This window comes from Cryptotermes secundus, unplaced genomic scaffold (assembly GCF_002891405.2).
Source record: "Cryptotermes secundus unplaced genomic scaffold, Csec_1.0 scaffold430, whole genome shotgun sequence".
NCBI classification, from domain to species: domain Eukaryota; kingdom Metazoa; phylum Arthropoda; class Insecta; order Blattodea; family Kalotermitidae; genus Cryptotermes; species Cryptotermes secundus.
This window is the reverse complement of record NW_019721010.1, coordinates 446,624-472,443: the sequence shown is the minus strand read 5'-3', so window position 1 is coordinate 472,443 and position 25,820 is coordinate 446,624. Positions and strand designations below refer to the sequence as shown.

The following is a 25,820-nucleotide window of genomic DNA, read 5'->3' as shown; positions in this document are numbered from 1 at the left end:
ATGAACTACTGGCAGCATTAGTTGCCATCCCCCAAAAAAGGCTTCTTGTCATAATGGATCCCTGTGTAAACGAGTCGGGATAGCTCAGTCGGTATAACGATAGGCTTCGGGCTGGAAGGCCTGGGTTCGATTCCCGGCATGGCAAGATTTTTCTGTCTACAACGTCCAGGCCGACACTAGTTCCTACCCAACCCCCTATCCAAATGGGGAGGGGATTTGCCGGGGGAAAAGCGGTCGGGGCGTGAAGCTGATCATCTAGTGCCGAGGTCAAGAATGATGGAGACATACCTCCACACCGCCGCATGTCTTCATGGAATAGTGCTTAATTAATTAAGCAATGGGACCACTTTACCTTTACTTTTACCCCTGTGTGGAAGACAGTTCAAATTGAGCTGTTTTATTTTTTGTATTTTTCATTGAAGCTTCATGCACGTATGTAAATGCGTCGCACTCTGAACCGAACTCCATGGTTGAGTAGGCAGCTTTTTTTTTCTTGGCACTACAGCCCCAGTGGGCCTAGGCCCCACCTCCATGAACTTCTCCGTTCACTTCGGTTTTTCTAGATCTTACACATACGGTAGGACTTCTTGGGCCAGTGATCAGCTCGTCGCAAGGCCTCTACCTGTACACAAACACAGAAAAACGCACACACACACACTAAACATCTATGCACTGAGTGGGATTCGAACCCACGATCCCGGTTTCCAAGCGAGCGAAGACAGTACATGCCTTAGACCGCTCGGCTACCGTGACCGGCGAGTAGGCAGCTTACTTGCTTCGTATTCGGGAGGTTCCGAATTCAGATCTTGGCCCGAGAACTGGAAGTTATAACTAGCTTTTCGTGGTTCCTTCCGGCCTCTCCAGGCATATTCCGAGTTAATGCTTGAAATAGACCATAATCTCTTCCTTCCACATTAATTGCATTCCATTGTTCTTTAATGACATTACATACCCCGAGCTACTTATAGTCCCGTGGGAAGTTAAAGCTGTCTAATTTCCATCTGATATCAATCTTACGAATGCCACACCTCAGTGTATCTTCATTTCATGGCCGTGGATATAACTCTGGGGTAACATTGCCTCGCTTTCAGAGAGTAGCAGACGTATTGTTTTTGGTACCGGAGATGTCGCCTACAGACACTTTACTGCGCCTTTTGAACATTGGTCCGAATTCGGCAAGAGACTTCATTCTAAATTATAGTTATCCAATGGACGTGGATTTTTAATTTTTTTTATTGCTAGTGGGGTGGGACTAAGTCCCTTGTACTGCCGCCACTTCTCGCCTATTGTACCAGCCCCAGATGATAGGTGAGGGTGATTGTGGAGCAATTGGGGGAATGAAGATTGGCAGGGGAAACCGAAGTACTCGGAGAAAGCCTGCCCCAGCGCCACTTTGTCCACCAGAAATCCCACTTGACCAGACCCGGGATCGAACCCTGGCCGCCGCGATGGGAAGCCAGTGACTAACCGCTTGAGCTATGGCGCGGCCCTGGATATGTGGATACTTTGACAAGAGTTTATGCTGTCTCCCACAGCTTGCTTGAGTTAGCACCATTTGACTCTTAGTTGTTTCCAAAGACGAAAGACACACTTTGAGGGTCAACATCAGTCACGAATTACTCTTAAAGTAGTAGTTTACCGATTTGGGGGGGATACCATTAAACAGGAGTCCTTAAAATGTTCTCAAAGTTATGCATGTTCGTGATACACACGTGTAGATGGAGGAAGAGAACGTTGAAATGAGGGAAAGATTTTTCGCTCTCAAATTTTCAATACAACAGGACTTAGGCTAGGAACACACACAGCGACATCGGTCGTACGACGTCCGTACGGTTCATGTCGCATCAAGTCGTAGAATATAAAGTATAGTCTTAGCTTTCATACGTGACGACATGTGACATCTACCGTACGACAGTTGGAGAGCAAAGAAATGTATTTGGCCGTCCTAGTGTGAAAATGAGGTTGTACGGCAAAAAAATCGTACAACATTTTCCCGTACGACCGATGTCGCTGTGTGTTTCTAGCCTAACTCTTGGATTGCACCTCGTAATTTGTATACGAAGCCACACCACTATACCCAGTGTCTTTGGTATATCTTTAAGTGTTATCCTCCAACTTAGTCCTGTGTTTCGCCTTGTGACTTCTTGCTTTGGGGTTTCCCACGGAAATATTCTAATTTCTCATCTTCCTCAAACGTGTTACATATGCTTCACCCGCCCTGCCTTGATAATACTGTTTTGCGAAGAGTATGAACTGTGACACTCTCTCCAGCTTCCTTTACGCCCTCTCTCTCTCTCTCTCTGGCACTGGTCCTCAGATGCTCTCTTGTTCGCCTTGTGCTGTTTTACGCACTAAATTGTACCTGTGTATGGGTGAGTGCACTTGCTCATTATGTATTTTGTCTGCAGCACAATGCCCTCTGACTGTATGGACGACATTGACCTGAAGAACATCCAACTCCAGTTCCCGAACACGAGGACGTTGTCTAAGGATGATTCTAGTATCGTTGAGGAGCGCGTTGAGACGGGAAGAGGAAGCGTTCTAGTAGCGGTACAGGGCAACAGATCGAAGCCAGCCATTCTCACCTACCATGACCTCGGCCTGAACTGTGAGTATAAGCAGTGGTCTCTGACAGAAGAGATATGTACTGTTCCATTTTATGTGAAAGACAAGTGTCGTTTACACTGGTAACTGGACGAAGTCCATTCTTACAAACCTCACCTCTTAGTAGATGGGCCAGTTTGCCTGCAGACAAGATCAAGTATGTTAATTTTAGCATGGTAATATTAACAAGCGTAGAAATATTGGTGTGCCATGATTTATCGGTGACAGAATTTCTGAACTTCTTTGCCAGAACTGTTAAACATACATGATGTCTTTTCCGTCATTTATTACATTCCATGGATATGAACGGTTACCGATATAGTTTATTCTGTATAGTGACTGGCTTTGGGCTAGGCGACCGGCGTTTGATTCCCGCCATGGAAATAAATTTTCTCTTTACCAGCACGTCCAGACCGCCTCTGGGGACTGCCCAGCCGCCTGTCAAATACTGTAATTGCCGGAGCCGCTTTCACAATGAGTGAAGTTGGTCAATGCGTAGAGCTATATCTTCAGTCCCCGTGCGTCTCTACGCTGTGGTGCTTAACTGAGAACCTTTTATAAGTGCGCGATCCTGCACATGTCTGTCTGTTTATATGCCGGTACCCTGCTGACACACCTCTGTGTAATTATGGGAACATATCAGATCTCAGACTGTTCCAGTTAATGCTGAAATAAAATCCATGGAGACGTGTACGAATCCCAATATGTGGGATTGTGCTTGCAGTTCTTTGCGGAATTCGCGACTGATGTTTAGAAATGGATTCCGCTGCAAAGTTCAGCCATGTCGCTCTGTATTGCGCCTCCGTCACTCAACAGCCGATGTCATACTACATATTAGACACTTATGGGCTACACGTGTCGGACTGAACGGTCGTCATTAAGCCTTACTTTAAGGGCCGCGCCGTACCTCAAGCGGTTAGTCTCTGGCTTCCCACCGCGGCGGCCCGGGTTCGATCCCGGGGTCTGGTCAAGTTCGATTTGTGCTGGACAAAGTGGCGCTGGGGCAGGTTTTCTCCGAGTCCTTCTGTTTCCCCTACCAATCTTCATTCCCTCAATTGCTCCACAATCACCCTCACCTATCATCTGGGGCTGGTACAATATGCCAGAAGTGGCCGCAGTACAAAGGACTTAGTCCCACCCCACTAGCAATAAAAAATGCCTTACCTTTCCTTGTCCCACAAATCAGTTTTATCGTACGTACTTCATAGACGTGATACAAGTTTTACAAGTTAATTTGAAATATATTCTTTTTAAATGAAATCCTGGGTCATGTCTATTGTGTCTTATATTTGTAAACCTCTATGATATATGTAACAACACCATGACGCTAAAGCATAATATTTGTCAAATATGTATAATAGATTAAAGACCGCCTCTGTGGTCTAGTGGTCAGAGTTCGTGGCTACAGATCCAGAAGTCCGGGTTCGATTCCCGGTGCTACCAGATTTGCTGAGAAGTAGTGGGTCTGGAACGGGGTCCACCCAGCCTCGTGAGGATAATTCAGAAGACATTTCAAGGAAATAGCGGCTCCGGTCTAGAAAATCGAGATTAACGGCCGTGGGGATCCGTTGCGCCGACCACGTGACACCCTCTATCCGCTAAAAGTTGGCACTAACTTCTCCGACAAGCGGCGTTCACTCGGTCGGTATAGCTCGCTTGCGGACTAAAACCAGTTTGTTTGTTTTAGTTTTTATAATACAGGGTTATTCAAAAAGAATGAACCGATTTTATTACGCAATATTTTACTAAAGGAAAGTAACACAAAACTCCAGCCAAGTCACAAGTATTCTACTCACAATCAACTTTTATTTCCTGTCTTACAAGTGTTCAATGTGGCCACCACCTGCAGCACGGGCAACATCAATGAGATCACGGTGAGGTCTGGGGATCTCCCAGGCCAAGCACAAAGAGCAAGGTCTTTGGCCCCCTTCCGACCAATCCATCGCTGGGGCACTTTTTCATTTAAAAATGCTCGGACCATCAGGTGCCAATTGGGCGGTGCTCCATCTTGTTGAAAAATGAAGTCATGCGAATCTGCTTGCAGTGAAGTGAAGAGCCAGTTTTGGAGCATATCGAGATAGGTTTGTCCTGTTACGGTGTTTCCTTCAAAGAAAAAGGGGCCACAAACCTTGTCCTGAGACACAGCACAGAAGGCGTTTTCCTTAGGGGAATCTCTTTCGTACTCAACTGTTTCATGTGGGTGCTCTGTTCCCCCAAACACGCACATTGTGACGACTGACTGTGCCGCTCAAGTGAAAAGTCGCTTCGTCACTAAAAATTAAACGTGAAATGAAGGTTTCGTCTTCCATCATCTCCAGCATCGAATCGCAAAATTCCATCCGCTTCCTTTTGTCGTCATTGGTAAGTGCCTGAACGAGCTGCAGTCTGTATGGTTTCAAATGTAGACGTACTGTTAGCACACGCCAGACAGTGGACTGAGGGATCGCAAGCTCACGGCTAGCTCGATTTGTTGACTTCCGCGGGCTCCTCTCAAACGCAGCACGGATTCTCGCCACTTGTTCCTCCGAGACTCGTGGTCGTCCTGGACTTTTTCCTTTACACAGACACCCACTCTCTTGAAACTGTCGAAACCGCCGTCGAATGTTCTTAGGACAGGGCGGATTAATCCCGAATCGCCTTCGAAAAGCACGTTGCACCGTGAGAACCGAATTTGTTTTCGCGAACTCGAGAACGCAGAACGCATTTTGCTGTGGACTCGCCATTCCGAGAGTAAACGAACAACTGAACGTTTCCGGAAGAACGACGCGACTTCAGCGCCCCTGTGGCAGCCATTCACAACTTAGATAACTCCTCTTTCAAGTGGTCACTGACTCATTCCATGATGATGCTTGAGAACTGAAGCAATGCGTCATGAAATCGGTTCATTCTTTTTGAATAACCGTGTAGATTCAAGGTTAATAGCTTAAGGTAAGTTGTTTTATCCGTACGGAATTAATTTGTCAGTCTTCAGTTTAACAAATCGATTTCAGAAAAATGGGATGTTTTGAATAGACATTGATTAGACCACAAACGGTTTGTTTTGTATCGCTGCTTCTTCTCTTCAGCAGCAGCAGCACTTGGAAGATGCGAGTACTTACAGCTAAACAAGTTACCTTATCCACTGGTTTCTGCATTTAGCAAAATTTGTAAATTTCTGCACACAGTCAAACTGAACTGCACAGACATGTGTGCGTCAAAATCTGTATAGTATAAAGGTAAAGTTGTCCCTGTGCCTAATTAATAAGGCACTATGCCATGAAGATATTGAGGAGTGGATGTATTAGCTCCACCAATTCAGACCTCTGCACTAGATTGAGCTGTCTGGTCAGCTTCACGGCCCGGCCGCTTTACGTGTTTTCTCTGACGTACGAACTCATTATATATTATTCCGAAGAAATTTAGTCTTTAATGATATACACGTATATGTACATCGCAATTTCGAAGGAACCTGGTGCCTCCATCTTCATGGTGTATTGAGTTAGTGAGTGAATGAGTCCCCACCCAAGTCGACCCAGTAAGAAAGTAACCAGTAGTAGTCAGAATCTTCCTGTCGTTGAACAGGAAGCTTCATTTTAAAACACGTAGAAGTCTTAAAGATAAAATGGTCCCGAAACCAAGAATTACTATGCTGGCGAGGGCCAGCAGCAATTTTAGTATGGTTATCTATCCACTTGACTTTACTGTTTTGTGTTGCATGCATCAGCTTCTTGGGCCACGCATGAGGCTCGCATCTGAAGAATATGCAAGCCACATTTCGTGCCTGCCGTTCCATACGAATATTAAACAGAGCCTACACATACTGTACTAAATATTCCACTATGTTCATATGAAAGTGATTTTTCAATCACTGAAATCATGTTTCTAGATTCATATTTCTAGTGGATTATCCGAAAAATGAATTTGTACCCAGGAATATTGCAACTTGTTCGTTTATTTACGTATTATCCGGAATACTACAAGTCAGCGGTTTAAAATGACGTTTGATTGTCTGAAACTCCGTGCACTGTCTAGAATAGAGATATCTTCTTTCTAGCGAACCATTTTGATTTCAATAGAATATTTATGTAATGACAGCATTGTCATCATGGTCTGTGTTGATGATGATGATAACTAGGTGGAGGAGGACGGTCATGTCAGACGTCGCGGTCCTGTTTCATTGTCGTGAGGCACCGGGTCAGATTTGCGATCAGAATTCGGCTGTCCTTGGGAGCCTCAGTGGTTTTCGAGTCTGTCCAGACATCTGCTGAGAAAATACCAGCAAATCAGAGTCACTTCCTTCTACTTTTTTGCCAATTCATTTTTCGGAATTATTCTCCGTTTAACGCTTTTAATGTTTCTTTTTATTTATTACTTAAATAGCAATCAGAATTACAGTATTCTGTAAGCTATTGTGATAACATTGGGCTAATAAGCCCGCCTATGACAGGATGAGGATCCTTCCACCAAAGCAGCCTCTGTTTTTCACTTGAGGTCAGTTGGAAGACGTCAACGCTTTTAATATATCGTCATTAAATAAACTACCTACCTACCTACCTACCTACCTACCTTACACTCGGCGCTACAGCCCCAGGTGAGCCTTGGCCTCATCTACAACCAGTCTCCACTGCTCTCTATTCCTCATCTTCTCTGCCCATTCTTTCACCTTCATTCTCTTCAGGTCGTTCTCAACATCGTCTAGCCATGTCATCCTCTTCCTTTGGAATACAACCTTCCTTTTAACATTCTCTTTGGCATTGCATTATCTTCTATTCTTTCGATATGCATGCCCCAACCATCTTATTCTCTGTGACTTGGCAAATCTTACTACATTATGTAACACGTATCTTATTACCCTTTAATTTATTTTCAAAGAACGGCCATTTTATTATTATATGGAAAAAATATTCCATAACTCAGTTCTGGAAGTGTTGGCAAGGCAATCGTGATGATAATCACTACCACCCTCGTTTCAGTTGTTAGCTCTCACCAGGGCCCGGATTTTGTTGACCTAAAATATTTTTAAAATGACCGAAAAAATCCAGAAATATGACCGAAAATCTAGAAAATGACATATAAAATGACCGAAAAATACAGGAAAATTATATAAAAGTTAAAAAGACCTAAAAATATATCATGTCATGAAAAATCTACTAATTGTTTTAAAATATATTTTTAATCTTTATTAACACTGTGAACTAGCATTACTCGTTCTTATATTCGTATGTTGAAAATTAAACAATATATGATTGAATTTGAAACTAAATGTTTTAATACGATTTTTTCTACAGCGTTGGTACGCTTATTAAATGTACATATACGGTATACCTATATAACACTTTACTTGCATATTATTCACATTTCTGAAAACATATGAAGAGAAATTCCTAAAATGGCTAAAATGACACAGATACTCTTAAAGTAAAAAAAAATTACCGAAATGTACCCCCAAACCCGAAAAAGATGACCTAAAAACTTAAAAATGACAAAAAAAATACCTATAAAAATTACATTTCTGTAACTAGCAGCTCATCTCTGTGATTTATATATTTACGGGCATCAAATGGGATACAAAGGAAAAAAGATGACATGTCATCAAAATCCGGGCCCCGGTTATCACCGTTATCGCATTCAACATCAGCATGATGCAGAACTTTCGTCTCCTTGCAAAGTAAGCGCAACCGTCACAGCAGATGCATTATATACAGCACCCCAGAAATTACACGTTACAGAGATAAAGCGTTTCCCAAGAGGTTTGTTACGCAAACAGACAAGCGACACATTTATCGAGCTACGTGTTTATTAGTCTTATTTTCTCTTCCACAGATATCTCCAATTTCCAGGCGTTTTTCAACTACATCGACATGCGGGCGTTGCTTGACAACTTCTGTGTCTACCATGTTACTGCACCAGGACAGGAAGAAGGCTCCCCTACACTGCCTGACGAGTGAGTTGTCGCTCCATTATTGAGACTGAACACCACCCCATTTGTACACGATAAAATTATAATCTCCAACTCGCAGGGCGTATACAAAGAAGACTGTATGTTTTATTTGAAAAGCAAGGAAATTTTGCATGAAAATATTATCCCAGAAGACCCAATTGAACGTGTAACCAACAGAAACAGAATTGTAATTTATAATGTATCACTCTTGTGGATAGCAGCGTTTTCCTTTGAAGGCGCTAGTGTTTGTTTTTATCCGTACTTGGGGTCTATAGGGATGAGAAGAACGCAGGGTTACATCAGCTCGTAACAGGCCAGAAGATTGTCTAGCCGCCAGATGAATTCCTTTGTCAGATGAATGTGGTACAAAAGCAAGTGGAATGTACATATGAGTGGATTGTGACATTTCGTGTCACGGAGGGAAATAACAATAACAGATTTTGTAGGCCGACAGATGCTTGTACTTTAACAGTGCTCCTAAATATGTTTTAGTTCAAAGGAGCTCAAGGATAGGGTTCAGAGGACATTTCTTCTGCAGGCCCCCATTCATGGCACTGAAGTACAAACACTTGAGACAGAATTACGACGTCAGGATATACACTGTGTTTGATCACGAAAAGCATTCTAAAAGAACTCACAGTAGAATCTTCAGAAAAGAAACTCAGAGATTAGCAACATTTTGGCACAGGCGGGTCGCATTCGATTCCAACTTTCATGGACGCGCCATAGCTCAAGCGGTTAATCGCTGGCTTCCCACCGCGGTGGCCCGGGTTCAAACCCGGGTCTGGTCAAATGGGATTTATGGTGGACAAAGTGGCGCTGGGGTAGGTTTCCTCCGATTACTTCGATTTACCCTCCCAATCTTCATTCCACCAAATTCTCCATCATCATAATCACCCGGGGCAAGTACAATAGGCCGATCAGTGGCCGCCGTGCCGAGTGGACCCATCTGGACTCCACCCCACACTGCGAATTTAAATTTTTGTTACCACTCCCCCCTCTGTCTCTTCCATCAACCAGGAATATAAACAGAACCGTTCCCACTTCATTCCAGTCTCTTAGAAGGTTCGTGGATTTTAGTTAAGAGGGTCAAAATATGCAGAGCGCTTTCTGCTTTCTTTTTGTTGCTGTTTCTATTTTTCAGATACTAAAGGGTTCTGACGGTAGTATGTAACGCTCCAGATTTCCGATATCTTGGACTTTGTCCATCTCTCTTTATCCTAAAGCATAGTAAAGAACACAAATGTTTCCGAAACTTGATTTGTTTTCGCCCTCATTTGGAGGGGTGGGAGACACCCACTCTGTTGGGTACGTTTGAAAAAGTTAACCTCAATCACTGGACCTAATTCAGCATCACTTTAACCATATTTTTATATATCTCCACATTTTCCTGATTTAAGTACATCACCTGACCATGACTGTATATAGTTGATACGTGTAGTATAGAGTAGGAACTAAAAAGACAAACAGGTGTTTCTTTGTAATGCAAGTTTCTGTTACGGCTAATTGCATGGCTGCAATATCAATGCTGGTATGAAGTGAATTGCTTGCTTGTGTGCACCGCAGTCTCCTGCAACTTGCTGCATTGCGGTTGTAGGGCCTGGCATTAACATCCACCACCTACAGAACCCACACAGTTTTATGTTACACTTACATCGCGTGCAATTCGCCCATGACTTCTTTTTTATTGAAACGTCCTTGTTAGGAAGTAGGAGCCTGAGTGATGAGAAATACGCCAGCGGTCACAATTGCCATTGAAAGTCAAAGCGAGACCTTGAGGGCCCTCCACTGCCTTCATGTAGAAGGTTGAATATTGGTGCACGCAAGGAAATTCCGGTAGTTAGAATCAAAGCTACGCCCTCCTGAGTCGGAATTACTCAGTATAGTGAATCGGTTACGGGCTGGACGACCCTGATTCTGTTCTCCTCAGGGACTGACTTTTTTACTGACCTCAGTCCGTACCAGTTCTGGCGATCACAGCCTCCTACACAGTGCGCACCACTGGAACTTTTCCTGAAGGCAAAACGACCAGAGCTCAAATATGACCGCTTCTTTCCATCCAATGCCGAGATTAAGAATTCGTGGAACTATATCACTACTCCCCCATACGTCTTCATGACGTTGTGCGTCATGAATCACAAGGGCAGTTTTACCCTTATGCACTTGCTCGTAATCATTCCACACTGTTGCCCACTTTGAAGAAATAGGTAGACACATTCATGTTTATCGAGTAGGCTACGCGCTGACACCTGTAATCTTGTAGTGCCGGTTTAGAATTTTGGTGACGTTATTGCCTCGTCTGAGACTTCTCCTAATTCTCGTTCCTCGCCGCACTTGTGCTTGGACAGTCTTTCAAATAGGCTGTTGCGCCCTGTTTTCGTATCCGTACTTATTCACCGTCTGTGTGTAAAGACGTGAAGAGGCTGACTCGATACTGTCTCCAAATTAAAATAAAATGTAGGACAAGTCCCTTCTCTGAGCATTACAAAAGCCGGGTTCAAAACTGAGTGTCCCCTTCGTCCTCTCCTCTCGGGTCACGCCGTTAAACACTGCAAGAGGCAGGTATGAACACATGCAGAAGAGTTCAACGCACAGTATTTACTACCTTAAAGAAAACAGAAATCGAAAAAGGTCGCTAGTTTTAGAGCAGTAATCTAAGGTGCATAACAAGGGCCGCGCCATAGCTCAAGCGACTAGTCGCTGGCTTCCCACCGCGGCGGCCTGGGTTCAATCCCGGGTCTGGCCAAGTAGGATTTGTGGTGGACGAAGTGTCGCTGGGGCAGGTTTTCTCCAAGTACTTCGGTTTCCCCTTCCAATCTTCATTCCACCAATTGCTCCATCATCATAATCGCCTGGGGCAGGCTACAATAGGCGAATCAGTGGCCGCCGTGCCGAGTGGACCCAGATGGACTCCACCCCCCACTGAAAGAATAAAAAAATTATATGGTGCATAACACTCAAGTACTGATTTTTTTTACTCTCTGAAAACCAAAGAACACAACGTTTCGTCCTCAGTTGAGGGGGAGTCATATGTTATGTTGGGTCCCAGTTACTCGACAACCCACGTCAGAAGCACAAACAGAAACTTGCTGCTGGCAACCAGCCAGCACGGTCACTCGTGGAATCGGGCCCCGTGGGGACCCATAACCATATATTTATTCACCTTTAAGACCATTACGATTTTTTATTGAGCCACCTCTTCGATGGGAGGAGGCGTTGATGTTCTAATTGGGTATTCACTTATTTCAGCATCATCTGCCGGTGGGGGGAGGGGGTTACCTTACTTCCACAGCGACCAACCCATGTCACTGTAACTACAGCTATACAAATACCTGAAACCGTGCTTTGTCGAAGGGAGTAACAGGAAAACCCCCTTAAAAAGCTTGGTCTCAGAAGAGAGAGAGAGACTATTTGGGGGGGGGGGAACTAAATCTCCAGTTTTGAAGGTTCCCAGGTAGTGCCCGCTCGTTCTTCCGGTAGAAGTAATGCTTATGATCGGAATTAATTGACATTGGAAGGGTGAAATTTGATATAACATTTGCAGCGATACATTAGAGCTCAATTTTGATATTACCATTAGGAGGGCGTCATGTGAAGCATACAGTGCAACGTGGAATTTGGGTACCAACTCAGCATTTGCTTTAGGACCAAGGAAAACAACGGAAAACCTTGATCGAGTTGGCCTGCCGCAGGACCTTCCGGATGCAAAGTGACTTCTAGCCAGCAGTCCGGCAATAAATACGCGAACCCTAACATTAGTCCCTATCTGGCTGTTACTTTATTTGAAGAAAAGAAAATTACATATTTGTATACAGTTTCTTAGGTGCATACTTTCGTTGAGCACTAAACAGTTGCGTATAATATTAGCGAAGAGAATACATGCATATACTCACATGCATGCATACATACATATATTTATATTTGCGATTATTTGAGTATTTGTGAATTTGAATATCTGTTGTGGTGGAGAGGGAAGGCTCGGATGTTATATGAGGTTTGTTGCTCATCCAGTAACAGAGGACTGTGATGCAGATCATAGTTCATCTCCGCTTCTCCATTCCGCCATGTTGTCCAGCGTAGGGAACTGGTCGAGTGGTCTCAGGTATTTACATAACTATAGTACTGAATCGTACTGACATTCGGTTGTCCAGTGATTGAGGGACCGAACAGAGTAGGTGTCTCCCAGCTCACCTGAGGACGGAAACAGATCCAGTTCCCGAAACACCGTGTTCTCTAGTTTTTAAAATACCGGACGATGGATAAAGTTAAAAAAACCCAGCCATTGTGAAAGCATGATTATCGGCCTCTTTATGTTAGGTCTTTCAAGTGGTAGCTTCCCTTCAAGTTTCCTGACCATAATTGTGTACGTATTTCTTATGTTCCCATTGCGTGCTGCATGTCCCGGCTATGTAACCCACCCTAATTTCTTTTGTTGTAATGAATATATGATCAATCGTAGAAATTATCAAGTTCGTTGTGTGATTTTGGGCACTGTGTATTTGTTCAATCTGCGTTTTTGTTTCCTTATAAGGTTGTATGACTCCCCCCATGCCATTACATTAACTTCCGAGCCAATAACCTTACTTCCAATGCAGGCAAAGGTATAGCTGTCCCTGTGCTTAACTAATTAAACACTACGCCATGAAGACGTGTGGGGGAGTGGATGTATAGATCCACATTTTCTTGACCTCGGCACTAGCCCCGACCACTTTACCCCCGAGGAAAAAGTCCCTGGTAACCATTCGATAGGAGGTTGGGTAGACCCTAGAGCCGATCTGGACGCCGCGGATTCTGTTCTCCGTTGCCGGAAAAAATATATTGGAAACTGGACGAGTTAATTTGAGACGTAGTAAACTGTTTTTTTCTAAGCTGCATTGTTTTGCATCACTTTTAAAGCTAGAATGTCGGCCCTGGCCTTGGCAAGACGAAAGGAATATAATTGCTATAATTAGCCTTGGTGCCCGTTGTCACTGCAGACTGCAACGCCAGAAGGGATCGCACGTCCCGTCTGTCACTGGCATCACAGCTGGTAGCAAGTACAATGTTATCCTTGCTACCGGTCATTCTAATAACGGAGGATGTCCCGGCTGTGTCAGCTCCCCTGCTTGTCAGTATGTGATGTTAATGCAAACCGCGCTTCTAACTTCCTCCTTTCGCAAGCTCAAGCGCATTGCAGCGATGCGTTTCATGCGATATGAAAACGAGGCAATGCCATGAAAAAAGGGTTCAGTGGAAATCATGCTGTCTTGTTTCCTGTAGATTTATAGCTACAGAAGCCGTGCCACATATCGTCCTTTCAGACATGTGTGACTTTGGTCAAATATAAAGGTTGCCAGGTGCGGCCAACGAAAATTGAAGGAATTATAAATAATACTCCTCTTTATTAATTTGTAATTTCCATTACCCATGGAAATAATATTGTGCTTACTCGGAAATAAGAAGTGAAATTTAACAAAGCCAAGATTGTGAAGGAAATTCAAGAGTTGGGGAATCCAATATACGAATTCACTTCTTCGTGTATCAGACATCCAACTGGGCGTGTGAAAATCGATCGAGACGCGTATTTTACTAAACATTTTTATTTCATGACCAGATGAATTACTAATGTTGCAGTTCTTGTGTACTTCAGCATATCTTGCAAGTATGCTGAGTCACTGGGAATATTTGCTGTTTCTGTTTTTAACACCAAAATTGTTATCGATAGTCTTCCCTGCCTGCTGTCACTTCGGTGTAACCTCATCCAGCCCCGAAGTATGAACATTTGCCCACCCCTTGAATAATAATAATGTGAAAGAATTTTCTCGGGGCCGCGCCATAGCTCAAGCGGTTAGTCGCTGGCTTCCCACCGCGGCGGCCCGGGTTCAAACCCGAGTCTGGTCAAGTGGGATTTGTGGTGGATAAAGTGGCGCTGGGACATGTTTTCTCCGAGTACTTCGGTTTCCCCTGCCAATTTTCATTCCACCAAATTCTTCATCATCATAATCGCCCAGGGCAGGCTACAATAGGCCAATAGGTGGCCGCCGTGCTGAGTGGACCCAACTTGACTCCACCCCCACTATGCGAATTAAAAAAAAATTCTCTTTGTGTTATTCATTTTCTGGAGTGATAAGGAAGAGGTCTCGAATTGAACACATAAAAGTACTATCCTCCAACGAAGAGAAGATCTCCCTCCGCTTACTGTGGAAGCTGAAAAGATCGGCAAGTCCTGCCATCGGTACGCATAAGTTCATTGTGCCCCTGGACAGTATAATTATGAAGGTAGACCAGTTCTACGCACCATTTGCTTCTCCCTTACTTAGCTGGAAGTTAGTGGAAAGGCCTGTCTATCTTTCAGTCTTAAGAGTAATGGAGCCAGCTCAAGCTTGTTTACTCTTATCTGGCCAATGAACGGCGACCCAAACAAAAATACGTATATTTGCAGTGTAACGTTTTTCATAAGTGGGGTCTGAATCCAGTACGATAAACTTGCTAGGATACGGATTGTATGAATGTTTATTCGCGAAACGAAGTGTTTAGTAATAAACAGTACCAGAATTTGCAAATCCTCTACGTGACGGGGTAGTGAATATGTCATTTAATATTGCGGTAAATTGTGTCATTTCTCCGGGACTATTCATTAGGATCGCTCTTTTTGGATGCAGGAATATAGTAGCACTTCATTCTTAAATTAATCTGCGTAATCATTGACCGGTTCGCGAATGTGCTACAAAGGGACTGCTTCCGATATACAGATGAGAGCGTGCCTCACAAATGCTTGCTGAAAGACCACCGGTGCAGTATTAAGCAGCTAATTAGTGGTGACTAATTACTCTGCTTCATTTTCGCAGCTCATTTCCTCCTGTCTTCCCTTACGGGGTATTCTTTGAACGTACACCATCTTATGCGCCGAGATAACGTGATACATCTGAAGACAAAGTACGCGCTAAATGAGCAAAACAAAATGGAACCCATGCAGACGAAAATCGAGTTCGCGCGGTGTCTTTTAGTTTGGTCCTACCGTGCTCTCTCCCGTTACAGATTTCATGGAGATCTGTTGAGTAGCTTCAGAGATTGAATATGCAGTTGGATTTACACACGGACGAGCTCCCCATGTTAGGCGCAACTTTGAAAAAATGTATAACAACCGGAAACAAGATATCCCTGATCTAAATGAAGGTGAGGTGATGTAACGTCTGGATCTTATACGTAGCAGGCTGGTATGGCTATAATGCTCTGTTCTTTCTGTTATGGAGATCTCAGTTTCGACTCCCTGACTATTCAGAGACTTCCTGGTCTTTCCAGCGAATTCCAGGATAATTCATTCATTCATCAGTAATCTGTCAGACGACAGGTCCACAGTCTTTTCCAAAACAGTTCCTCCACTTCATGCGATCTAGAGCTTTCTCCTTCAAATAAGAGTATCCTCTTCTGTCCCCAAAGTCATCCAGCATCTTCTTACGTCTTCTTTCTCGTCTTCTGGTCACTTTTATCCGCCCCTCCGGTTTGTTTTGTCTCCAGAGGAAGCCTCTCGTATACATGGTATCTCTGTTTTTGGAAAGAGACTATCCAGGAAAAGTGATAATGTTGTAGTTTTTCCATTTGATTTCCACATCGCAGTACAACAGCCTTTCAAACCACTCTGGTCACGCCTGTTGCTATACGAACTTGAACCATCTCGAGCATCATTTGCTCTGTGCTCCAGGATAATACCTTCAAATAAATCATAACCGCCTCCTTCCAAACCCCTTAATATTTCTATTTTACTCGACGCTCTATAACCTCTTGAAAAGCGTCGTTAAATACTCGTTTAGTAATCCACACACCTGAGCGAAATGTCTAGGTGTTATGGAGGCCTAGTATATAAATGCATCCATGTTTCCGCAAGTAGCCAGGTAAATGTGTTCATGGCTTCGTCTCTGTCTTGTGTTCTTCTTCTTCTTCCTCCCTGTTTCACCTCTTTCCTTCTCATCCTCTTGTCCCATTTTCTTTTCTTCCCCATTTTAATTTATCCTTCAACCGTACTTCCTTTCCTTTTCCTCACTTTTTATTTTTCTCTACAGTCCCCATTTCTCTGTGAACACGCGGTAGCGTAATTGATTGAAGCACAATGTTACAAGCCGGAATGTCGCGGGTTCCAATCCCGATGAGGTTACTGGATTTTCAGATGACCTAAACCATCCAGCCGCACTGTGGTCGTGGGGTCAACTCAGCCTCTAACAGACATAAGTACCAGTACCTGGGGGGGGGGTAAAGAGAGGCCTGCGCGTAAGGCTGACATCCTCATCGCCATCTGTGAGCCGACTGTCTAGAAAATGTAGGAGCCTCAACGTCTTGTTACAGGGACATGGGTAGAGAGGGGCTCTTTCATGAGGCGTGAAGCTGACCGCTCACCTCCATCTACTGCTCAAGTTAAGAATGCGCGAAGCATGCCCTACTCTCCCATACGTTTTTTAACGAACTCCATCCATCCGTAGATCTTTTACTCTTTGACGCATGTAAGTCTGAAGTCTTGACATCAGTAAAAGAACTGCGTTCTCTCTGAAGAATACGTGAAGGCATGAAAGCAGAACACTGAGAAAAGACCTTTCGAAACACTGGATTGCTGAGCTATGTCACAACCGCAAGTTTTCTGAACAAAACCTACACCTGTCGTCTCGTCAGGCTTTCAGTTTCGCCTCTCGGTTCTCATTTCGCAGACAGTGAAAGAATCTGGGACATGCTGATATGCCCCTTCTGTATGATGAATGTGGCGCACGTAGTTTCCTGTCGCGTTGGTTACGTGGCTCGGACGAGTGATCTGAATGTTCCTAGAAATGCAATCAGTTCATCCGTATTGTGTGCGACATGCATTGTGGTAATCCATGAAGTGAAACTCCTTGCTGAAGACTTTTAGTGAAACTGCTAAAGATACGTAATTCAAAGGGCGGCCGTGTCAACGCAGTTCCCTTTCATGGCGCTGCAAACAAATGAAACTTAACCTCGGCACTAGATGGCGGTGGGTGGTCAGCTACGCGCCCTGCTGTTTTAGCCCCTTGAAAACCAGCTCTTGTACCCATTGTATAGAAGCCAGTACGGACAGCACCGCCAATATCAGAGCTGGGTCAGTGTCGCCCACTTCCAGTTCACATGTCCTGCAGACATCACTTAAGCCGCTCAGTAGAATCCACTGAATTTGGAAAGCACACGACATACTAGTAGTAAGCTTAAGCGTTGGCAATCCCAGGACCAACCGCCACAAATTGTTGAATTACCTCCATTCTGATGTTAGCCATCTGTTAGCTGTAACTTGACGCCCTGTTACAGTTTGGTCGGCCGTGGAAATTAATCGAGGTATCACATTTGTATTTCTAGAATGATCTTTAATTGCTCTTCGTTTTCTGACATTCCATGTTGCATTCTTTGGCATGGTACGTAGCCCTTACTTACACTTCTGCCCTCTTGCTGTATGTTAGTTCGAATAGGAGCTGTTGTCATTTCAAGTAGGAACCGTGACAGATAGGATTATCTGTCCTTCGCTTTATTCATTAATCTGGAAGTGTTTGCCTCGTGGTAATGAACAGTATTATTGTTCCACGTTGAAATGACGGGAACCTGACAGGTCTATGTTTGTGATGGTCACTAATGACGGCACTGTACAATTTCAGACCCTCCATTTCCTTCGATCCACTGTCATTCTGAGGGAAGAACTGAATGTACTGTAACAGATTTGATTAACGTATTGCCAAGCAACAGCTCAGTAAGTCAGTCCAACACGCAGCAATAGAGGAAGCCATGTTTTCTGTGCCCGCTGTGCCGTCACAGCAGTGGATAATGATCACGTGACATGCGTTTTCTGAAGACCTGACCGGCGCACCAATAGGCTGGCTGGCTAGCGATCACATGATATGTGCTTTCTGTATGTGCATGTCCGTTCTGCGGCTATATAACGAGAGCCGTAAGTTCAGAGCGATTTGGAAGTAGGAGTACAAAAGAATTAAGAGTTGGCCTGTGAAGACTTAACGTTTGATTAAAATATTTTATTTATGTGTAATATTTGGAATGTGTGATTCAGTGAGACTGTTACAGTTCCTATGCGATAAATCCATGACGACTAGTGCAGATAGACTGAAGATATTAGTGTGGAGTGATTGTAAATTGTGTAAAGCAGCAATAGTGTCATAATTATTTGTAGTTACGACCTGCAGGTTATTAATAAATCCAATTACCAATCCAAACCCCGTCTCTAATCACCCATAGATATGACAGTATCTAAAGAAGTTATGAGAATGTTTTTCTTTTATATTAGAGCAGGCAAGTAATAAAGGGGTGGTTCATAATTTGTATAGGCCTACATGGTTTCTCACTCTGAAAGGAAAACAGAGGTAGAAGTTATTTTACTTGCTCAGAAGAACATTCACATCTGAGAGAAACGTAACGGAAGAGTGTTGCATGCTCGACCTACGCAACGCGGAACTTTCCACTGCTAGTACCGGCGTGTCAAACTGTGCGTTGTAGGATTTGGCACTCGAACTCGAAATTCGGCAGAATTTTTGGAATAAGACGCGAGGGGGAGACAGATCCACTTAAGAACAAATGCAAAGAGATCTCTGAGTAGCAACATGAGTTGGATATTCTGACGATAAAGATGAAGTTTTCTTTTCTGAGACACTCTATCGCCGTGTTTATCCATTTCTGGGCCACAATCCTGTTTTGTCATCTCATCTACCTTTGGATACTTCTGTTTTCTGGGATATAACGCCATGTATTGTGTTAAATGTCAACCGACGTTTCGGAGGAACATGTCGCCTCCTTCGCACAAAGCAGTCGTCTGCAAGCTTTCAGCGGGCTACACGGCACTGTATCCCATAATATATAAATATTCATAACCACCGCTGTCAGAATCTCAAATCATTTTTCAGCTAGTGCTGCTGCTATGTTTTTCATCGTTAATCATAGTCACGTGTAGGGTATGTCACGCGACAAATACCTTCACGCCGTCAAGGATGTAGCGAATATTTATTGTGCTTTGCCTCTACACTCACACTATACGATTATTATCATTTGCAGTATCACAATTACTGCCTCTTCTTCAATGCTTATACCGCGGCTGCGACCTCTCAACTGTCCTCGGCCGTGGCTGGATCTTGACTGTGTCGTCCGTACGTGTCTATCTGGCCCTGCTTCCAACTCTTTTATATAGGCGTTATGCGGACCGGATACCAGACACCAAACTCTCTGTTGTCCATCTCCGGAGAAGCGCTGCTTCGTTGTTTTGGCCTTCTTTTCGCAACGGCTCGCTGTTATTGCGTTGCCATGGAAGTATCTACTCCGAACACGTTACAACATTTTACCTTGCCATGCCGTCTGAGGTTTGTAGTGCCTTCTGCCGCTCGAACATTAGGATCGTGGGTTCGGATCCCACTGTGCGTTTTCTGTGTAGGTAGAGGCCTTGCGATGATCCGACCTTACTCCCAACAGGTACTCTCAAAAGTGAACAGAGAACGGGAGGCCTTGGACAGCACATGTCTGTCGTTCCATCCAAAAAGCCATCTATAATAGATAGTGAGCAGTTCCAGAGTAGTTATCATAATCCCTTTTATCTGTCTTACGCTCGTCATTTGTCACTCTTTCTTAAACGTTGTTAATCTGATACATTTTCTGTAAACCGTAATTCGTGTTAGAAAAGAAATACATATAAATCGTAAGGGAGGATGAATAATATGAACATAATTCATATATACGTATACTCCCGTTTTTACAATAATACATATCTGGCGTGCCCTGAGATGTTCCGCAAGACCTATATTCTAATACGTTTCCAGTTGAAAAGGGTTGAAGATATCCCCTCCCCATGTATGAACTTCAGGCTTAACATAAATCGTAGTTGCTTTTTTTTTCCTTGGCACTACAGCCCCAGTGGGCCTAGGCCTACCTCCATGAACTTCTCCGTTCGCGCAATTCTCTCTTTTTTTCTTCCTTGGCACTACAGCCCCAGTGGGCCTAGGCCTACCTCCATGAACTTCTGCGTTCACTTCGGTTTTTCTAGATCTTACACATTCGGTAGGACTCCTTGGGCGAGTGATCAGCTCGTCGCAAGGCCTCTACCTGTACACAAACAGAAAACGCACACGCAAACTAAACATCCATGCCCTCAGTGGGATTCGAACCTACGATCCCGGTTTCCAAGCGAGCGAAGACAGTACATGCCTTAGACCGCTTGGCTACCGTGACCGGCGTCGTATTTGCCTACCGTGACAAAATTGATATTTACTGTTACACAAAATCTGGGCGTTGAAGCACACGTATTTCTGTGTTCCGTAAAGGTTAGGTAGCTGAAGATAAAAAAGGCATCATCTTTTATTATGCATTTTTGTCGTTGTAGAGAAAACGGGTATCAAATGAAGGCACTGTAATCAAAAGGTATCTGTGGTATAGTGGTCAGATTTCCTGGCTACAGATCCAGAGGTTCCGAGTTCGATTCCCGGTGCTACCATATTTTCTGAGAAGTAGGGGGTCTGGAACTGGGTCAACTCAGCCTCGTGAAGATAATTGAGGAGTTATTTCAAGGAAATAGAAAACCAAGATTAACGGCCGTGGGAATCCGTTGCTCTGACCACGTGACAGCCTCTAACCACAAAAGTTGGCGCTAATTTCGGTCGGTATAGTTCTTTGCGGGCTACAGGTCATGGAGTTTGTGTGTTTGTTTTTTGCCACAGGCCCTGTCACCTCTGAGACGTCCTGCCATAACCCCGTATGTTCAGTTTAACCATTATGGCGGTATTCATGGAATTACAAGAAATGTGTGCCCCATGGAAATATTAATGCTGAATTTAAACCCCTAGTCTCAGGGCATTTTATTTGGAGAAAATCCAGAGACGTATGCTGCTGAATATCACGAGACCTGTGGATATTCTGTCTGATAGGATTGTGACAGGAAATATGTTCCGTGTAGGATTATCGGTGTTGGCCTTTGTACAAACATTCGCGGTTTAATTATGCAGTTTGTAGATACGTAACGAGAGAGTGTAACATTACTTGTCTCAAATGAAGACAGAACATACGTGATATACGATTTGCATTGCATTTGCATCCTTGAGAGCTTCACGCAGTACCCGTTCATACATTTCTTTTTATTTGGCTTGTGGTTAAAATTCAAACTGATGCTCTTTTCAGTGGCAAACATGGTATGATATATGTTTTGATATTTCAATATGAAATAACAGCCCATCACAGTATCTGCTTTGTCTAGGGCGCGTGTGGATTTAGAGCGTCGACAGTTCGAATCCTGCTCGAAGCAAGGATATATATCCGCTTGGGTTAAGGCCGACCTCTACGAGCAAATAACCCAGACGCCCTCAGGGAAATACATAAAGTCAGTCGAGCTTGCTCAGCAGACTAACTCACGGTCGAGTTTGAGGCTATCCTGTGATTTCTCGCAGCTTCTCACACTAGGATAGTACTTCGATGTAGGCCATGACTGTCCCATTCGAAATCGTTAACCTCTTCACCTTTCGCGATTGAAAATCAGATCAGTAATCAGAGATAAATAAATGTTTATTGAAGCCTTTATGAACGACCGAAGTGATATTATTTTATCTTTCTTCTCGCCAGGAAAATACCGGAATAGCACATTAAAATATGCCACTACCGCCTCCTCCATTCGCCAGTCATGTTCGAAACTTAGTTTGCACCGGTTTCACGCCCAAGCAATCACTGACTTTCTGCTCACTTATGTTTCTATGGACGATAAAAATATAAAAGTGACACGTCACACGTTTTTCATCGTCTTATCTCTCCAGGCGAATGCTGCAGTATTACCTTGAAGAAGGCCACGATCACCTCCTTGCGTACGTACCTCTCATGGTTGTTTTCCAACGGGCACCCTATCGCTAGCGGTAACGCTTCTGGTTTGTGTTCAGAAGTTCGCGTTTCGATTCTCGGCCGCGACAACGACTATCCTGACTGAGTAGGATTTCAGATTCTCACAGTGGTCGTCATGAAGAGTTGTACCTTCCGGGATATAACGCGGTATAGTCCAGTGAAAGCCAGCCGACACCTTGAAGGCACGTATCGCCTTCATCTTCAGGGTCGACGCAAGGAACCAGCATGAAGCAGGTTGAATTTCAGCGGACTACACGGCATTACGTATATTGCGAATGCTGTTCTTGTCCTGCCGTATCCTTCCGCAGTCTCTCCAGGATATTACCTTAAATTAGGTCATTGTCGCGTCCTTCCATATTTATCATGTAATCATTCAATGATTATATAATTTCAGATACGAACAGCATCGTTAAATGAGCTATAAAGAAACAAAGAACGGAGGAAAGCGCGTTTGAGATTCCTTAGAGGAACGAAACGTTAAGATTCCTGCTATAATAAGAGGCCTATTTGCCTTCTCGTCTGCTATCTGAAAACATAAAAATTAGAATATACAGAACTATAACTTTGCCTGTGGTTCTGTATGGGTATGAAACTTGGTCTCTGACTTTAAGGGAGGAACACAGAGTAAGGGTGTTTGAGGACTGGGTGTTGAGGAGAATATTTGGACCGAAGAGAGATGAAGTGACAGGAGGTTGGAGAGAACTGCATAATGAGGAGCTTCGTAACTTGTACTCTTCTCCAAGTATAAATAGAATGATCAAGCCAAGGATGAGATGGGTAGGGCATGTAGCACGAATAGGGGAGAGGAGGAATGCATATAGGATATTGGTTGGAAAGCCTGAAGGAAGGAGACTACCGGGAAGACGAAGACGGAGGTGGGTGGACAATATTAAAATGGATCTTAGATAGGATGGGATGGTATGGATTGGATTGATCTGGCTCAGGATATGGACCGGTGGAGGCCTCTTGTGAACACGGTGATGAACCTTCGGGTTCCATAAAATGCTGTGAAGTTCTTGAATAGCTGTACAATTGGCAGCTTCTCAAGAAGGGATCAGCTCCATTAGAGTGAGGGATCAGAATTCGTCGCAGGCAAGAAGGAACGTTTGCCCGGACCTTGCAACTAGGCCGCCGGCTGGAAGGTCAGCCCAGACGCTGACTGACTTAGTAGGAGGCACCCAACTTTCATTGGTTTGCGCCCCGGTATGAGTCATGAGTTTCGTCTGTGGTGTGAGTCACGTTCTCGGAATCGATCCTGGTGGAATGTGCTGCAAGACTCGAGCAGTGACATTCGTTGGCTGGATTTACGGCTCTGGGTCCGAATTCGAGGTCATAAAATAAGAGGAGTCATTTCAGTTTTATTTTATTGAGTTCTGGCTGCGCGCCAGCAACATGGTCAGCGCAAGATTTGTGGGTCACTTCCCTGATAAAGCGATATCCTACGGAGGTTGCGTGTAGGTTGTCAGCGTGCTGACGCCAGGGAGCGGTTCCTATGTGCATCAGAAATTAAAATTACCGTATCAGCCCGAATACAAAGCGAGGTTTATTTTCAAATACTGCTCCTTAGAGAAGATGGGTTGTCTTATTTTCGGGGTCATAAGGATTAATATGAAGATGATTACAACGTGCTCTGTTTGCTACTTCTGTCTGTAAAATACCTAGCATTTTATTAAATTTTTTAATGGCGTAATGTTTACTTATTTTTGCTTACGACCCTCAGAACTAAGCAGGGATAGCATAGTCGGTATAGCGGCTGGCTACGGGCTGGACGACCGAGGGGTCAGAGTTCGAGTTCCGTGAGGGTCAACAATTTTATCTTCTCCACGTCTCCCAGACCGGCTCTAGGGTCCACCCAGCCTCCTATCAAATGGGTACCGGGAGCTCTTTCCCCGGTGTAAAGAGGCCGGGCCGTGAAGCTGACCAGTCACCTCCAGCTAGTGCCAAGGTCAAGAAAATGTGGATCTATACATCCACTCCCCCATACGCCTTCATGGCATAGTGCTTAATTAGTCAAGCACAGGGGCAACTTTATCTTTGTTTACCTTATTACCCTCAGAACTAAATAACATATTCAAGTTTATCAAAGAAATTATTTTTGTGATTTTGTCATTGGAAAACTAGAGTGGCTCACCTTATATCCGAGCTTGTACGCTATACACAACTAAGCATATCCACATCTAAAGCAGTATATGCTCAGCAGTGAAATTTATGTGTTATACTGCCTTAAACAAGTTCAGGGAAGACAGTCTCAGCCAGGATAGCCGGTGTCCCGGCAGAGATTCGAATCCAGCACCTTCTGGATGAGATCCTAGAACGTTATCGCTGCGCACACCTTCTTGGTGCAATAAATTAAATTAAGGGCCAGTGAGATATGTAAAATTGCAAATAATTCATTTTTAAAAATACGTATAATCGCATTTAGAGTGTCCCTTTCCAATGCTACTACTGCATGCAAGCCTCGTTCGCTTATATCACATTTATATAAAGGTAAAGCTATCCCTGTAACAGGCCGTGAAGGTTCATAGGGGTGTGAGAGGTTGAGGCTCCCACATCTTCTAGACAATTGGCTCACAGACAGCGGTAAGATTGCCAGCCTTACGTGCCGGCTTCCCTTTACCCCCAGGAAGATTACTGGTATTCATTTCTGCTAGAGGCTGAGTCGACCCCAGGGCCATAGTGCGGCTGGAAGGATTACGTAAATAAAAAAAATCCACTTCATCGGGACTCAACCCCCGACCTTCCGGCTTGTAGCATGGTGCCTCAAGGCCGCGCCATAGCTCAAGCGGTTAGTCGCTGGCTTTCCACCTAGGCGGCCCGGTTTCGATCCTGGAGTCTGGTGAAGTGGAATTTGTGGTGGACAAAGTGTCGCTGGGTCGGGTTTTCTCCGAGTACTTCGGTTTCCCCTTCCAATCTTCATTCCACCAAATTCTCCATCATCATAATCGCCCGGGGCAGGCTACAGTAGGCCAATCAGTGGCCGCCGTGCCGAGTGGATCCAGTTGGACTGAACCCCCACTAAGCGAATTTAATGGTGCTTCAACCAACTACGCTACCGCGTACACCCCGTAATAGAGAGGACTGGATAAAATTGCATAATGAGGAGCTTCATCATATCTGTTCTTCAGCAGGTATGCCACTGTGTTAGGATGGCAAAACTGGAGGGGATGCAACTGTCGGGACGTGTAGCACGTACGAAGGAAATGAAGAAAATACGAGTATGTAGGTAAACCTGTAAAAGTTTGCGTCAGTCGGGGACCAGACCTACGTTAGAGGACAGTAGGAAAATGGATCGTAAAGAAATAGGGTGAGAAGGTATGGACCGGGGGTTTTGTGAAGGCGGTAGTGAATCTCGAGTTTGCATAAAATTACTGGAAATTTTTTGACCAACTGAGTGACAAGCTGCTCTGGAAATGACCCAGATCAGTAGATTACGTGACGTATTGGAAGTGGTGCCATA

The 25,820-nt window shown here is 44.2% G+C and overlaps 1 protein-coding gene across 10 annotated transcripts in view; it reads left to right on the top strand.

The window, feature by feature from the left end:
* LOC111875080 (protein NDRG3) overlaps positions 1-25,820 on the top strand; it is a 208,894-nt gene that overhangs the window by 155,438 nt on the left and 27,636 nt on the right. For all 10 annotated transcript variants that reach the window (XR_002844681.2, XM_023871166.1, XM_023871144.1 and 7 more), the window contains 2 exons: positions 2,409-2,608; positions 8,407-8,527. Coding sequence is in view for 9 of the 10 variants with exons in the window: in XM_023871166.1 (XP_023726934.1) it covers positions 2,409-2,608; positions 8,407-8,527 (321 nt within the window). In the remaining variant the exon portion in view is untranslated. The remainder of the gene's footprint in view (positions 1-2,408; positions 2,609-8,406; positions 8,528-25,820) is intronic.